At 38.8% G+C, this 15,023-nt stretch overlaps 1 protein-coding gene across 1 annotated transcript; it reads left to right on the top strand.

Annotated features, from left to right (window-relative positions):
- Positions 1-11,838: 11,838 nt before the first annotated feature.
- LOC149220395 (uncharacterized) lies at positions 11,839-12,609 on the top strand. Its single transcript, XM_089387081.1, has one exon. It carries the CDS (start codon positions 11,839-11,841, stop codon positions 12,607-12,609), a length of 771 nt encoding a protein of 256 aa, XP_089243207.1.
- Positions 12,610-15,023: the final 2,414 nt, after the last annotated feature.

Raw genomic sequence — 15,023 nt, forward strand, 5'->3', positions numbered from 1 at the left:
ATTGGAGGAGATATTTTGTCTAGGTCAAAAGGGTCTTGGATTTTCTCATCTTGATTTAAATCTACTAATGGAAGAGTTAGATTGGGTTTTACCCTTTGAGGGGTTTTGCTTTGGCTACATGCTTACATCTTGTGTCTCTTGTTCTTGTGGTCTTCATATACATTTAATTTGGTAATTTCTTGATGAAAGATAATCTAATAAATAAGTAAAAGAAACCAACATAACTCATAAGTAATTATCAATAAATATTAATCAAAACCTAATTCGTATAAGCATTGATTTCTCAACTTCCACAGACCATTATATTAGATCAGGATAGCAGGTTCTTGAATGTATTTTGGTCAAGCCTTTGGTCATCGTTGGACACTACGCTCACCAAGTCGATTGCATTCCATCCTTAGACTGATGGCCAAACAGAGTTTGTTAATAGGATGATAGTGTATATATTACACATGTACAACTCCAAGCATCCACTAACATGGGATGAGATTCTTCCCTATGTGCAACACAGTAGTAACAGAGCTCTCCATAGCTTGACTGGCCATAACCCCTTTCAAGTAGTCATGGGATTTCAACCATTGTATCCTATTGACGTTGCAATGCCTCTTGCGACTACACGATCAGAATCTGCACATGTTCAATCTGAATCTAATAAAGCCACCAATCTAATTAAACACATCCAGCACATCCACCAATAAGTTCATGATATCCTAGATAAAGCCAATCCCAAGTACAAACAACGCCATGATCAACATTGGGTGCCACATAAGTTTCAAGTGGGTGACAAAGTTTGGTTGCATTTGTAGAAAGAGCGCTTTATCGGAGCCCATAGGAAGCTTCGACCATTATAATATGGGCCTTACACCATCACCAAAGTTGTGGGTGACAATGATTGTGAGCTCAACATTTCCCCATTCATTAAACTGCACCCTATGTTCAATGTGGACTACCTACGACCATACCATTAGGGGAATTTTGAGGTCTAAAATGGGCCTCCTAAAGAAATTATAAAATAATAGTGTAAATAATAAAATAAGATTACATTACATCATCAAATTTTAGAGGAAAAAAAAAAACTATTTTTTCAACTCGTATTTTCAACTTATATCCCTATGGGTTTACTCAAATTTTGAGCGGAAAAACTCGTTGGATGCAAAATTTGATTCCTCATCCAAGGAGTACCCATGTTTCATACTTTTGATGGACCCTACTACACGAAAAATGAGAAATACATGAAAAATGTGATTGCAATCACGTTTTTTCATGTATTTCTCATTTTTCGTGTAGCAAGGTCCATTGAAAGTATGAAACATGGGTAATCTTTGGATGAGGAATTAAATTTTGCATCCAATGATTACTCCTGCTCCAAATCTAAGTAAAACCTTAGGGAGAAGTTAAAAATGCAAGTTGAAAAAGTAGTTTTATTATTTTATTATTTTATTATTTTTTAATATTTTTACTTTTTTACTCCAAAAATGGTGAATCATCCCCCATGGTTGACATCATCATATTGAATCCTATTGGTTCTTATAAATTTTATTCTGGTTGTACATTTTTATTAGGATGCCAATTTTAGACCTCAAAAGTCTCCTAATGTTTCCACCATTATTGGACACATCAAACATTGTTGAGCAACTGACATCAACAAAGCTCAACCCAGATAGCATTGAACAGGCCACGATTGATCGAATCATGGACACACATTAAAAATAATCACGAACAAAGGATACAACTGTATTGAGTTGTCAAAGTCTGCTAACTCTTGCACCAAGGCAAGTGGCTCACCAGGGACCAAGTTCAGCAGATGTTTCCCCATCTCATCGAGGCACTCAACGCAATGGGGACCATTGCTTCCTAAGGGGGGAGGACTGAACTAGGAGGATATTGGTGGCTGCCCGCCTATTCCACTTGGATCCCCAACACTATTTCCTTTCATTTTCCTAGTTTCTAGCATAGTTTACTATTTTTGGCAGTTTTTTGGGTCCTAAACTACTAGAGCCATTTTGAGGCCCTAAACAACATTATTTTTTAAAACGGGCATACCCATAGCCTATTATAGGGGTCTGTGATCGAGATTTGTTTTCCCCATATATATATTTCTAACGAGGTATTGTACACGCCAAACAAATATCGTATGCCAAAGTTATAACCCCGGGAAGTTGATGTACCAACTAACCCCAACAGGGCCCACAAAATTTTGGTGCTTCATCTCCTAGGTTAGTTTTTTGGATGTTTAGGGTTTCTCATTATTTATTCATAATAAAAAGGCCTCAGAACCTCATTGTAATTCAGTTCAAAAGGCATGTAGCCGACACATCTCTTCTCAGAGATAAACTATCATCACCTGAGTTAGTTTGTTTCTCTTATGTATGCAAATAATTTTCAACATTTGCTATTTATTAATTGAAGTTTTGTTTCATTGTATCTCTATGTTTTGGTTGAATATAAAATTTTACTAACATTGGAGAGGGAGAGGAGATTCGAGGAATTTTGTTAAGGTTGAGAGCGGAGCGATGGCGGGTTTTCGAAGGGTTTCAGAAGGTCCGTGCTGCGCCGTCGTTGCACTCAAAGAACAACATTGTTTTGGAACGGCTTGGTGCCTGGCCGCTGGGTTCTCAGTGCTTGATTCTCCCCTTTGGGTTCGGCTCAGATCTTCTGCCAGAAAGGAGTATCATGATTCGAAACAAAGCAAACAGAGTCTGGAGAATTTCTTTCCCTTCTTGGCTCAGGATGTTTTCTCATGATGGATCTGGGCACCATCTTTCATTGCACTGGGCGTTTTGCTTCAAATCAGCTGAACTCCAACCAGTTTCAGGTAGCTGCGCTCTCCTCCGCAGGGGCTACGCCCTGGATAGGAAGTATTTTCTGCGTCTATGGGAGTTTCGTGGCGGAAATCAGAGATACCCTGAAGAAAACCAGAGTATGGCTCGGCATTTTTGTCACTGCCGAAGAAGCGGCCCTAGTTTATGAAAACGTTGCCCGGAACCTCCATGGCGCCAAGACGAAGACCATTTTTGGCCTCTCCCCATTGCATGACGGTAAGCCCCTGTTTATCAAAAGCGTCTCTGCTCAGATACGAGTCCCTCAAACGCGGCCTGGTTTGTGTACCAAGCAAGCGCTGGGCGATCCAGTTCTTAGACAACACATGGAGGATGCACGGCAAGTGTTTGACGAAATACCCCTGGCAGCTACTGCACTCTTCCACATGCAACAGCGGTGTTGCTAGGATCTGGTCATTGTTTCAACTTTGAATCCTCTTTCAGGCAGTCGAGATTCTATTCATCTCCAGGGTGGATCACTGACCTTCAGATCTGGCCTGGATGTACCCGATCCAGATAGCAATCGAAGGAAAATCCAAAATCCAGGAGACATAGAACCTCCCTCGGAGACGGAGTTGGATGGCTCAGATCTGACAAAAACAGAGCCACCCCAGAATGCCAAATCCCGGTTTCAAGTTTTTGTGAAGACGCCAAAAGGAACCACAATCGTGATCTGGACTTCTGACAGCGACAGGGTTTCAGATCTAAAGAACAATATCGCCGAACAGACTGGCTACTCGGGTGAGGAACAACATCTGGTGAATGAGGGCAGATCGATGCAGGAATGCAGAACCATGCAAGGATACAACATCAAGTCAGGTTCCACAATCTTTCTCAATATGAGATTACGAGGAGGAGCCGAAAATGTTGGATCTAGCTCGCAAAGCAATGGATCATTTAAGGAAGCAGTGAAGGGCAAAGGAAAAAAGTCCACAGCCGTCACGGAACCTCCAGGCCAGTACATTGTAGATCAAATGCCGGAGAGCCCAGCTATCTCCATCGAAATACCAGAGGTAAAAAGTATATATTCAGATCTACAAAAAAATGCAGTTATTTGTAGATTTAACGGATTTTGGCCTAGAACTGATGCACTGTATCAATGGATTCACTCGGTTTGGACAAAAAATTGCCAAATCTACTTATACCCCAAAGGTTTTTTTATAGTATGTTTTGAAATAGAGGAAGAAAAGGAAACAGTTCTCAACCAAGGGCCATGGTTCTGGGGTAGTGTTGGACTCTTCATTACCCCTTGGTTTCCTGATTTTGATGCTAACACCATGGTGGTATCAAGGATGCCAGTATGGGTGAGGATGCATAATCTTCCATTACATTTTTGGCATTCAAAGGTTCTAATAACAATCGGAAATACCTTGGGGAGAATGTTAAAGATAGACGCAGAGAGACACATAAAAGGAATATTTACTTTTGCCAGAATATGTGTCGAGGTAGACCTTAGTCGAGGACTACCTGAGAGCATCATCTTAAACTTCAATAATACTCAGTGGAAACAACCTCTGGACTATGAGAATACAGCTTTCAGATGCCAGGGATGTCAACAAACAGGTCACTTGTACAAGGCATGTCCAAGCCTCAACAAGAGCAAGCAACAACAAAGGAAGCCGAAAGGATGGCAGGATATAGATGCTGCATGGAAGAAGGTAACTACAGGAAAGAAAGAAGAACAAACTACAGCAAAGGATAAAAATCAGGACAAAAAGGACAAGGAGATTAATGAGGAAAAGGAACAAGAGATCCAGATGGAAATAAACGGAAACAAATGAAGCCACAGTCCTGAAGGATCGGATTCGGATAAGGAGCAACCAATGAGTACGATGGAAAACCAGCTAGCCATTATTGACTCCCTTCCCATCATGGATGGTTGGCGAAAAGTGGAGAAGAAGAAGGGCAGGAAGACTTAGGCCAGTTGGTTTTCTTTTTTTGCTGCTTTCCAGAATAGCGGAGCAGCTCATTCTTTTTCCTGTTTTTAGGCAGTGTTGTACATTGCGGGCTGTATGATCATTTTTCACACAGCCAAATTGAATGCTTTATGCATCCGCTTGTAACTTTTTATCTTAATAAAAAGTTCGTTTTTTTTCTTTGGAAAAAAAATCTCTATGTTTTGGTTTGAATATATAATTCATTTCATTCCTTCATAAATATATATCAATGGAAGCATAATACATATGGTTGGAACGCTTATTTTGAAACCTTTGCAATGATATATGGAAATTTTTCTAAGTCCTCACAGTTCAGGAGACATGATTTTTTGAATATTCATTATACATTTTTCCAATTGCACAATTCGACCCAGCAAGTGGACAAGTCAGACCTACCCTAGACCCAAAATACACTATAAATAGGCTTGAGAAGGAGCATTTGTAGCCAATACTCAAGCATTCATATCTATTTTGAAGAGAGTGAAGGAGCATGCATAGGGTTCATACCTCATGAACCAACAAGAAGTGAAGTGAGGCCAAGTTGGAGAAGCTTTCTATGTAAGGGTTTTTGGTGTAATTCTTGGGAAGGGTTTATTTTTTCTTTGAGGCATGTTGAGGTTAAGTTATACTATTAAGGAGGTTGATTTCAAGGTTTGTTGGACCAAGTTCTATTGGACTTATTCTGTTTGTGGTTAAATTCTTGTCCTAGTTTGAGGCCAAGTTGTAGTCTTGGTTAGAGGCTAAGTTACAGTCACAGTCAAACATTGAATTATAGACCTATTCTAGTTGGAGGTCGATCTTTATTGGAGATCAAGTTGCAATCCTTGTGGAAGCCAAATTCTAGTCTAAGTTGGGTACGAGTTGCCAAGAGGGAAAACCTTCTTTTGGACAAGTTTTAACCCTAAATATTGTCTCTTGAACAATAAAACAACTGTAATTTGGTGCTAAGGATTGGTTTCATCATCTTCTTGACAAGTTGGAGCCTACTATTTTTGTAAACTAGTGCTTACAAATGATTGGTGTCCTCACAATTGATTGTAATAAATTGAAGACTATTTGGAAAAAAATCAAGTGTTCTTTCTTGAAGTTTTGATTTCCACTTTTATCTTTGTGTTCATGCATTGTGTTGATGATTGATTATGTGATGTTATTTCAATCTAAATATTAATAAAGTGAAAAGAAGTAATTTGTGTGATACTAATTCACCTCGCTCTCAGTATCATTATGTACTTCCAATGGCTAATATGATTACAGGTTTCTTCAAGAACAATCTAATAGCTAGAAGGGGATCTTATGTAGGGTCATGGTCAGTCAATAAGCATCAATTAAAATTCCTTTCTTTGATGGATCAAATTTTTCCTTTTGGAAGATGAGAATGAAAACCCACTTGATGTCTCTTGGTGCTAAAGTTTGGCAGACTGTTATAGATGGATATAAGGTTCCATCTTCTCCTCCAACTAATCAATATGGGAGAAAGGCTTATATACTCCACAGTGAAAAAGCTATGTAATCCATTTTAAGTGGCTTGTCAGATTCAAGATTTGTTAAAAATATGTGGGACAAGCTTGTAAGCAACTATGAAGGAGATGACAAAATAAAGAAGGAAACACTTTAGACTTTTTGTAGAAAATTTGAAATCTTGAAAATGAATGATGAAGAAGATGTTTCTGCTTATTTTCTTCTATTAGATGAAGTGGTTAATTCTCTCAAAGGACTCGGTGAAATTTTTAAAGAAATAATATTTGTTCAAAAAAAATTGAGGTCTCTTCCTATGCATTATGATGCTAAAGTCTCTGTCGTAAAAGAATTAAAGGATTTGGAGAATCTAAAAATGGAAGAGCTTCAAGGAATTCTCACTACATAGGAAATGAGGATGGTAAACTCATCACATAAGGAAGAAACATTTAAAGCGTCAAAGAATTCAAAAAAATGCAAGTTTGGTGACTGCTCCATTGATGATTGATACATAAATGGATCAACTAGCCAAGAAACTAAAGAAAAAATCCACATTCAAAGATAAATTACCTCTCATTTGTTTTAATTGTGTTAATGTAGGGAATTTTGTTGCTAAGTGTCCTTTCAGGGAAGATAGTGATGATGAGGAAGAACCCAGAAAAAGGGTTTTAAAAGGAAAAACTTCGAAAAAGAAAAATCCCTACTCTAAAGAGGACAACGAATTTTCTGAAGAATAAGAAGAATATGATTATGATGATGATAGAAGAGAGATCCTATTTTTATCCAAAAATTAAGAACCCAACATAAAAAAATCAGAAGAGAAAAAAGAAAAAGCTAAAGAAGAAGGTGTTGAAGGAATAGTGGATAGTGAAGCAGAACTCATCAATGCATTAGAATATATTGATAACCTCGGGAAGAATAAGAAAATATTATCCAAGGAATCATCTTCATCAACACTAAAAAAGAGGAAGCATAAAGATTGGAAGAAGTGTTGAATATTCAACTAAAAGAAAAAGAAGAAAATTGTGAAAAGCTTGAAGTGAAATTGTCTCATTAAGGAAAGAGCTTAATAAGCTCAACAAAAACATGAAAAGCTATCAAATCCTAGATGTTATTCTGAACATTCAAAGATCACCATATGAAAATAATGGTCTTGTTTATATGGGTGAGACTTCATACAAAGAAGATGCAAACCCCAAGTCACCATGAAAAAATGTTGAAGAAAAGAATGAAAGCTCTAATCTCAGTGAAAGCAAGGAAAGAAGTCAGAATGAGTTTGGAAACACTACTACACCAAAACGCTATGTTGATTCCCTGAAGAAGTCCATTCACAATGTAAATTGAAATATGATAAAGGATAAGGACCAACAATCTTATCCAAAGCATATCAACTCTAGAAGATCTATTCCATTAAGGAAATCATAAATAGCTAGGTATCAAAATATTTTTCTTGGTCACTGTTTTTATGAAAAAAATTGGATATCAACCAATTTTATGGAAAAAATTGGGCATCAACCATTAAGGAAATCATAAAAGCAAGGAGAGAAGTCAGAATGAGTTTGGAAACACTGCTACACCAAAACGCTACGTTGATTCCCCGAAGAAGTCCATTCACAATGTAAATAGCAATATGATAAAGGATAAGGACCAACAATCCTATCCAAAGCATATCAACTCTAGAAGAGCTATTCCATTAAGGAAATCATAAATAGCTAGGTATCAAAATATTTTTCTTGGTCACTATTTTCATGAAAAAAATTGGACTCTAATGCCTCCTTCCTTCTCCTATTGTGTCATATTTGTACATCCTTCAATCCTATCCCAAGTTGTTCTTAAGGGGAGATGTTAGGATATTCCAACACATAAGAAATAGTTAAGTATAACTTGGTCTAGTGTAGAGTTAGGTAAAGTGTGTTTCTTTACTATGTAATTTTGTAACTTACAATCCGACGGTCACGATATTAGTGATCCGACAGTTCATTCTCTCCTCGGTATTACCGACACTTGATCCATGGCTTAACACCCGATTGGTCCATGATCTCTATTTAAAGAGCATGGAGGGTCATTTGTAGGGTAACCGTTCATGAGAGAAGCTTATGTAAATTTTCATTCTTTTATTAGTAAATTTCCTGAAGTGGCCGTGTTGGCTCAGGCCGTGGATTGTTTCCCTCTTTGAGGGTTTTAACCATGTCAATAATACTGGTGTATTGATCTGTGATTTGTTTGTGTGCAGTGTCCTTTGGTGTTCTGTCTGAGGAACTTACCCTGTAGATTCCTACATGGTATTAGAGCTATTTGAGGGTCGCATCCATTGGTGATCCAAATCTGAAGCCGGTAGAACTACATCTGACTGCCATTTCCTAGATCTATTGTTTCTGACTGCTTTCGGGTCAAGAGGACTGCTCTATTGTGTTAGGAGAATCTATTCCAGTGAGGAATCCCTTTTGTTTCACGTGAAAATGTTTGTGGTAGCCCTATCTACGTCAGTTTTAAGATCTGAAGGTATACAATGTTTATTTGCAGTTTCTAGTTATTTTCTCTTTGTTTATTTCAATTTATTTATCTCTTTGTTTTTTATTACCGGATCTACACCTTTCATTTCTGCATATGCTCTTTGCCCCATGACTCTGTGCAATCTGGGAAAATCAGAAACAGAAAGGAAGTTTTTTTCTCATGCGTATGCTCTTTTCCGTCACGCCTTAGTGTGATCTCGGAAAATCAGAAACATTGAGGAAAATTTTTAGTTTCTAGGTAAAGCTAACTTCAAACCATAAGGTTTGTTTTTTTTTGTATGTTCGTTTTGGGTTTTGTGGTTTTTGTTTTGCAGGCAAAAAAGAGCTTTCTCAAGTAAGCACGCACCCCAAAGCTTTGGTGACTCAAAAAAAAAACCCTTCCTCTTTTCCAAAAATTACTAACCTTTTAAACTAGCTCACTTGGTCCAAAGTTACTTTATGAGAATAGAAGTCTTGAGTTCAAGTCTTTCTCTTTGTTGAGCTAATTAGATTAAGTTTGGAAAGGGGGTGGATTTTTTTTTTAATATAACATTATCATTCATTTCCACACATTCCCACACTTCGTCGGCATCTTCAACAACTTTTCTTCAAAAAGCCATAACTTCTTCATCCGGAAGCCATTTTCAAAGCTGGTTTTTTTTAATCAGCCTAATTTTTCGAGATCTTTCCATTGGAACACTTAGTTTCAGCATCTATATCTTTAGTTTATGTTAAAATGGAAACTCCATGCCAAGTTATTCTTTACAGCACCAACTACTTCCAATGGTGGTCCTACATTGTGGATTTACTTAGAAGTAAAGGTCTTTACAGAATAGTCTCGGGTCAAGAAACCAAACTAAAAGATGAAGATAAGGCAGCTAAATGGGAAAATAAGCAAGATCAAGAACGTGGGTTGATAGGGATGTCCATTTCTCCAAACCATAAATTCCATATCGCAGAACTTGATACTCCTAACGAAGCAATGAAACAGATCACTAAAGTTGTTGGAATTAAAAATGAACTTAGAGCCCATGAACTCGAAAATGAGTTGCTTACATTGGACCCCAATAATTTTTCTTCCATTGAAGATTTTTTGTCCAAGTTCAAGACCCTTAGACTTCTCTTGGAAGGTGTTAAGGTTAAGAAAGAAGATGGTAACCTTATCTATTCCATTCTTACTAAGTTGGGACCAACCTACTCTGTGTTTGTTTCCACCTTCCATTCTACAAGAGAAGCCTTCATTTCTCAAGGACAAGACTACAAGTTCCCTTCCTTTGATTCCTTTTGTGATTCTTTAATAAGAGGTTATTCTTTAATAAGAGAACAAGAAAAACTCTTACACCTTGGTCTTCTTAATCTTGGAAATTCTTCTAAGAAAGCCTTAGCCGCCCAATAGCAACCAAATTAAAAGAATCCTAAGAAGTCGTATTCTAAAAATAAAGGTCCTAAACCAAACAAGGGTCCTAAGCAATTTCAACATCAAAATGAAAAATCATTTCAACAAAATGATAAGGAAAATAAAAACAAAGGGAAGAAGACTGATAGACATTAACACTTTTGTAATCGAGATGGCCACTTAGAATCCAAATACTTTAAGAAGATGGAAGCCTTGGAAGCAGCAATGAAGAAGCATAACATCCATTTGGAGCACTCTTCAACTTCAACTTCATCTTTAGGAATAGCACTTTCTACATGTGGTTGTCAAACATCTCGGTCTGGATATGCACTAAATGTATCTTCTTCTTCTAATTCTCATGAGTGGCTCATTGATTCTGGAGCTTCTTATCACATGGCCAAAAACAAAGCCCTGTTTTCTTCTTTAAATGATTGTAACACCAAAAATATATATGTTGGTGATGATAGATCTCTTAGTGTTATAGGGACTGGAACTGTTCATATAAACAATGGCCAATTTAATGATGCATTATGTGTTCCAACCTTATCCTGCAACCTTCTATCTGTATATCAGATAACTCATTCAGGTGAAGGTAAAATCATCGAATTTTCACCTCACGATGTTGTAATTAAAGACCTAAGAGATCTTAGATAGATTTTAGCTACTGGCATTGTTGATGATTCTACAAGGTTGTATAAGTTTAATAACTTTGGGTCATCAAATCTTCCCTCGGTATTTGTTGCTCATAATGATAAAGTGAGCAAAATTTGGCTTGAGCGATTTGGTCACTTAAACTATCGCTCCCTTCAGAATCTATGTAAAGGAAATATGGTGACAGGTCTTCCAATGGTATCTTGTAGAGATGGTGTTTGTTCCAGATGTGTACTCGGAAAACATCATCAGGATAGTTTTGAAAAACGTGCCTCTTGGCATGCCTCAGCCCCTTTACAGCTTGTGCATAGTGATTTATGTGGTCCATTTCTAGTTGTTTCATTCTCTGGCTACAAGTATTTCTTAACTTTCATTGATGATTTCTCCAGGCGCACTTGGGTATACTTCTTAAAACTCAAGAGTGAAGTATTTAACATGTTCTTGGCCTTTAAGGCCTTTGTTGAAAAACAATCTGGACATCAAATTCTTAAGCTAGGATCTGATAATGGCGGAGAATATGTTAACAACAAATTCATCAAATTTTTCATTGAGAATGGAATTCAAATGCAACATATTGTTTCATATACTCCACAACAAAATGGTGTATCTAAAAGGAAGAATCGCACCTTAAAGGAAATGGCTAATTGTATGCTTCAATCTAAAGGACTTAGTCTTAATTTTTTGGCAGAAACAATTAACTATGCAAATTACATAATAAATCGCACTCCTACAAAGGTTTTAAAGAATATCACTCCATAAGAAGCATGGAGCTCAATTAAACCAGATGTAAGTCACTTTCGTGTTTTTGGAAGTGAAGCATGGGCCCACATTCCAGATGAGAAACATAAAGCTTTAGAACCTAAGAGTGAAAAATGTATTTTTGTTGGATATCCTGAAGATGTCAAAGGATAGAGATATCGTCGATACCAGCAAAAAAATGGAGCTCCCGTGCCTTGCCCTTCCTCAGCCCTTGTGGACCTCTACAGGCCTTCTACCCGGCAACCCCTGCTGCTGGGCTCTCCGTCTCCGATTTTGGCTTGCCCACGCCTCGACTGTTCCTGCGTTCTTGATTCGGCTCTCGGTCCGTTATGGCCCCTCCGAAGGCGCCACCGGAGGAGGCTTTCCAGCAAGCGTTCTCCGACCTGGTTCGTTCTCTTCCACCTCAGCGAAATCATCCCTCAGTTACGAAGTTTGTGAAAAAACTGGAAGGGTTGCAGGAAGTTTCTCTGCCTCCAACCTTGCCCCGTATGGCTGCACTTGCCTTAGCTGAAAGAGGCCTTATTGGACAATTTACAGGTCTCTGGCCCTCTCCAAAAATAGTGCAGAGGTGGGTGGAAAGGAACTGGTCAGACAAAACTCAAGGGAAAATCTCTATCAGATTTTGTGGAAAAGGATATTTTACATTTCATTTTGAAACTAAGGAAGATAAGGACCTAATCTTTCGTAATGGACCTTATTTTATGGATTCCAGAGGACTGTACCTCAACAAGTGGACTCCAGACTTTGATCCGGAGCTGGATATCCCCAGTGTTGTGCCTGTTTGGGTCCATCTTCCACACCTCCCCCTGCACTATTGGGGAGATGAGTCAGTGCACACTATAGGGAATGTTGTAGGGAAATATATTGACTGGAGCGAACCTAAAGACAACATGCAGGCCTGTGCTCGCATTTGTGTTGAAGTTGATTTGGGGAAAGGCCTTCCAGAAGCCATCAAGCTAAAGGTGGATGACTGGACCCACATTCAGCAGCTTGACTATGAACAGATCCCCTTCAAGTGTAAGGTATGTCACGAATATGGCCACTTTGCAAATCGATGCTCTAAACTTCTTAATGTAGACAGTTCTCCACAAGAAGAATAATGGGAAACAGTAAAAAAAAAAGACAGACCCTAATACCACCCATAATCATGAAGCTGGCCCTATCCCTTGTCCCCCTCCCAATCCCACTCCCCCATCTCCGCCCCCCTCCTCCTCCCTTCCTCCCCTTCTTAGCCGGCCTGATCCCCTTTCCTCCTCTCCTTCCTCCAATCCCTTTCACATTCTTTCCCAACCCGAGGATCCCCCTTCTCCAAAGATTCAATCCCCTTCTGAATCTTCCCTTCCCTTGTCCATTTCCTCTTCCCTCCCTTCTGATCCTCCCCCTCTCAAAACCACAAGAAGCAATTCCAAGGAGCATGGATCCATTCCTGATAATCAAAAGAAGCCTGGAAGAAAATCTACCAAACAACACAGAGACGAAAATGCACAAAAAGACATAGCATTGGGTATACAGAACCCTATAGAATCTTATATACAAGGGCAGATAAACAAGGATTCAGTAAATAAAGACTTGGGAGGAAGAGCAACTCCCCGCATCCCTCTGAAATGATGAAAATGCTCTCTTGGAACAGCAGGGGATTGGGGCACCCCACCAAAACAAACGCCTTAAAAGATCTTTTAATCCAAGAAAGACCAGAGATAGTTCTACTTCAAGAAACAAAACTGGGACAGGCAGAGATGAATAAAATTATTGAGAAGCATAAGTTTTATAAAGGATGTGTGTGTGATTCCAGAGGGGCTTCAGGAGGAATCGCCACACTTTGGCTTCAAGACAAATGGAACAAAATAGCAGAAACAGTGGAACAACACTAGATAAAGATTACTTTGAAGAACAATATGAGCATTTATCAACTAATCATCTACAATGTTTATGCTCTGAACCATTATAGAGATAAGGAAGCTTGCTGGAACTCACTCAGCAATAACATAGCAGAGGAAGAGAACTGCAATATAATTCTAGGTGGCGACTTAAACCTTATCCTACATGCTAACGAAAAACGAGGAGGTAGCTTTACTCCTGATCCCTATAGAAATCAGTTGGAGAATGTTATGCAACTCAGAGATCTTGTTGATATTGTTCCAAAGAATCGCAAGTTTACCTGGAGCAACCGCAGGCTAGGAAAAAGCAATATAATGGAAAGGCTGGATCGAATATTGGTAAATGTGTCTCTTCTCTCCACTTTTGCAGCTATCCATGCTTCTATTCTCCCCTTTGCTGCTTCAGATCACTATCCCACTACCTTATCTCTTGAATCCCATCACCCCCTGGGCCCTATCCCTTTTAAATACAGTCCTTTATGGAACGACATTTCAGCTGCCAAAATTCTTGTCCAGCAAACTTGGCACCAGCATGTAGAAGGCTCACCAAGCTTCATATGGGAAAGCAAACTAAGAAATGTAAGGAACACTCTCAAGAACTGGGCAAAATCTCAATATAAAGAACCAGAAGCAAAGAAGCTAGATGTGAAAGCTAAAATTGAAAATTTACACCATGCAATGGAAAACCAAGAGTACCTTCAAGCAAGGAAAAGCCAAGAAGAGGACCTCTACAGTCAACTATACAGTATCAGAAGGGAAGAGGAAGAAAAATGGCGAATAAAATCAAGACAAGTTTGGTTGAAAAGTGGGGACAGGAATACAACCTTCTTCCACAAGCAAGCAAGTGTTAGACAAATTAGGAGCAACATAACAGCTATTATAGACAGCGCAGGTAATCAGCACAATGATCAAGCTTCCATTAAAAATGCGGCTACAGCACATTTTAAAGAGCTCCTATCTGAAAAAGGGGAAGAAGAGAATTACGCTGACTTCTTACAACATTTGCCAAATAAAATAACAGCAGAAGCCAATGAAAGACTGACTGAAGAGATAAAGGAGGAAGAAATCTTGGGAGCAATCTGGGGCCTCCAGCCTGACAAAGCTCCAGGACCGGATGGTTTCCCAATTTGTTTCTATAGGGAGTATTGGGAAACCATCAAAAAGGATCTCATCAAGTATTACAAATGGATACAAAGGAAAAATAAAATGGGAGGCTTCACAAATTCAACCCATCTTGTCCTCATTCCCAAAGAGAACTGCCGCTCTTCTTTTTCCTGCTTCCGACCTATATCCCTATGCAATTCTTCACATAAAATTTTCACAAAAGTCCTCGCTTCCCGACTCAATCCTCTCTTGCCAAGTCTTATTTTTGAAAATCAAGGCGGCTTTATGGCCAATAGACAAATCTCCGACTCCATCCTATTAGTCCAGGAAGCCATCCACTCAAGCCTCTCTAGGAAGGAAAAGGGCTTCATTCTGAAATTAGACTTGGAAAACGCCTTTGACAGAGTTCGGCACTCCTTTCTATTTGCTACTCTTCACAAAATGGGCTTCTCTTCCCCCTTCATCAATCTCATAAGAACCTGCATTTCTGGACCTTGGATTGCCCCCCTTATCAATGGAAGGCCCGGCCCTGC

This window comes from Pinus tabuliformis, chromosome Q (assembly GCF_031772625.1).
Source record: "Pinus tabuliformis cultivar Carrire ecotype Pingquan chromosome Q, CPIR1, whole genome shotgun sequence".
NCBI lineage: Eukaryota > Viridiplantae > Streptophyta > Pinopsida > Pinales > Pinaceae > Pinus > Pinus tabuliformis.

Excerpts from the sequence above, each read along its gene's own strand:
- LOC149220395 (XM_089387081.1), top strand. The coding sequence starts at position 11,839 with ATGGCCCCTCCGAAGGCGCCACCGGAGGAGGCTTTCCAGCAAGCGTTC.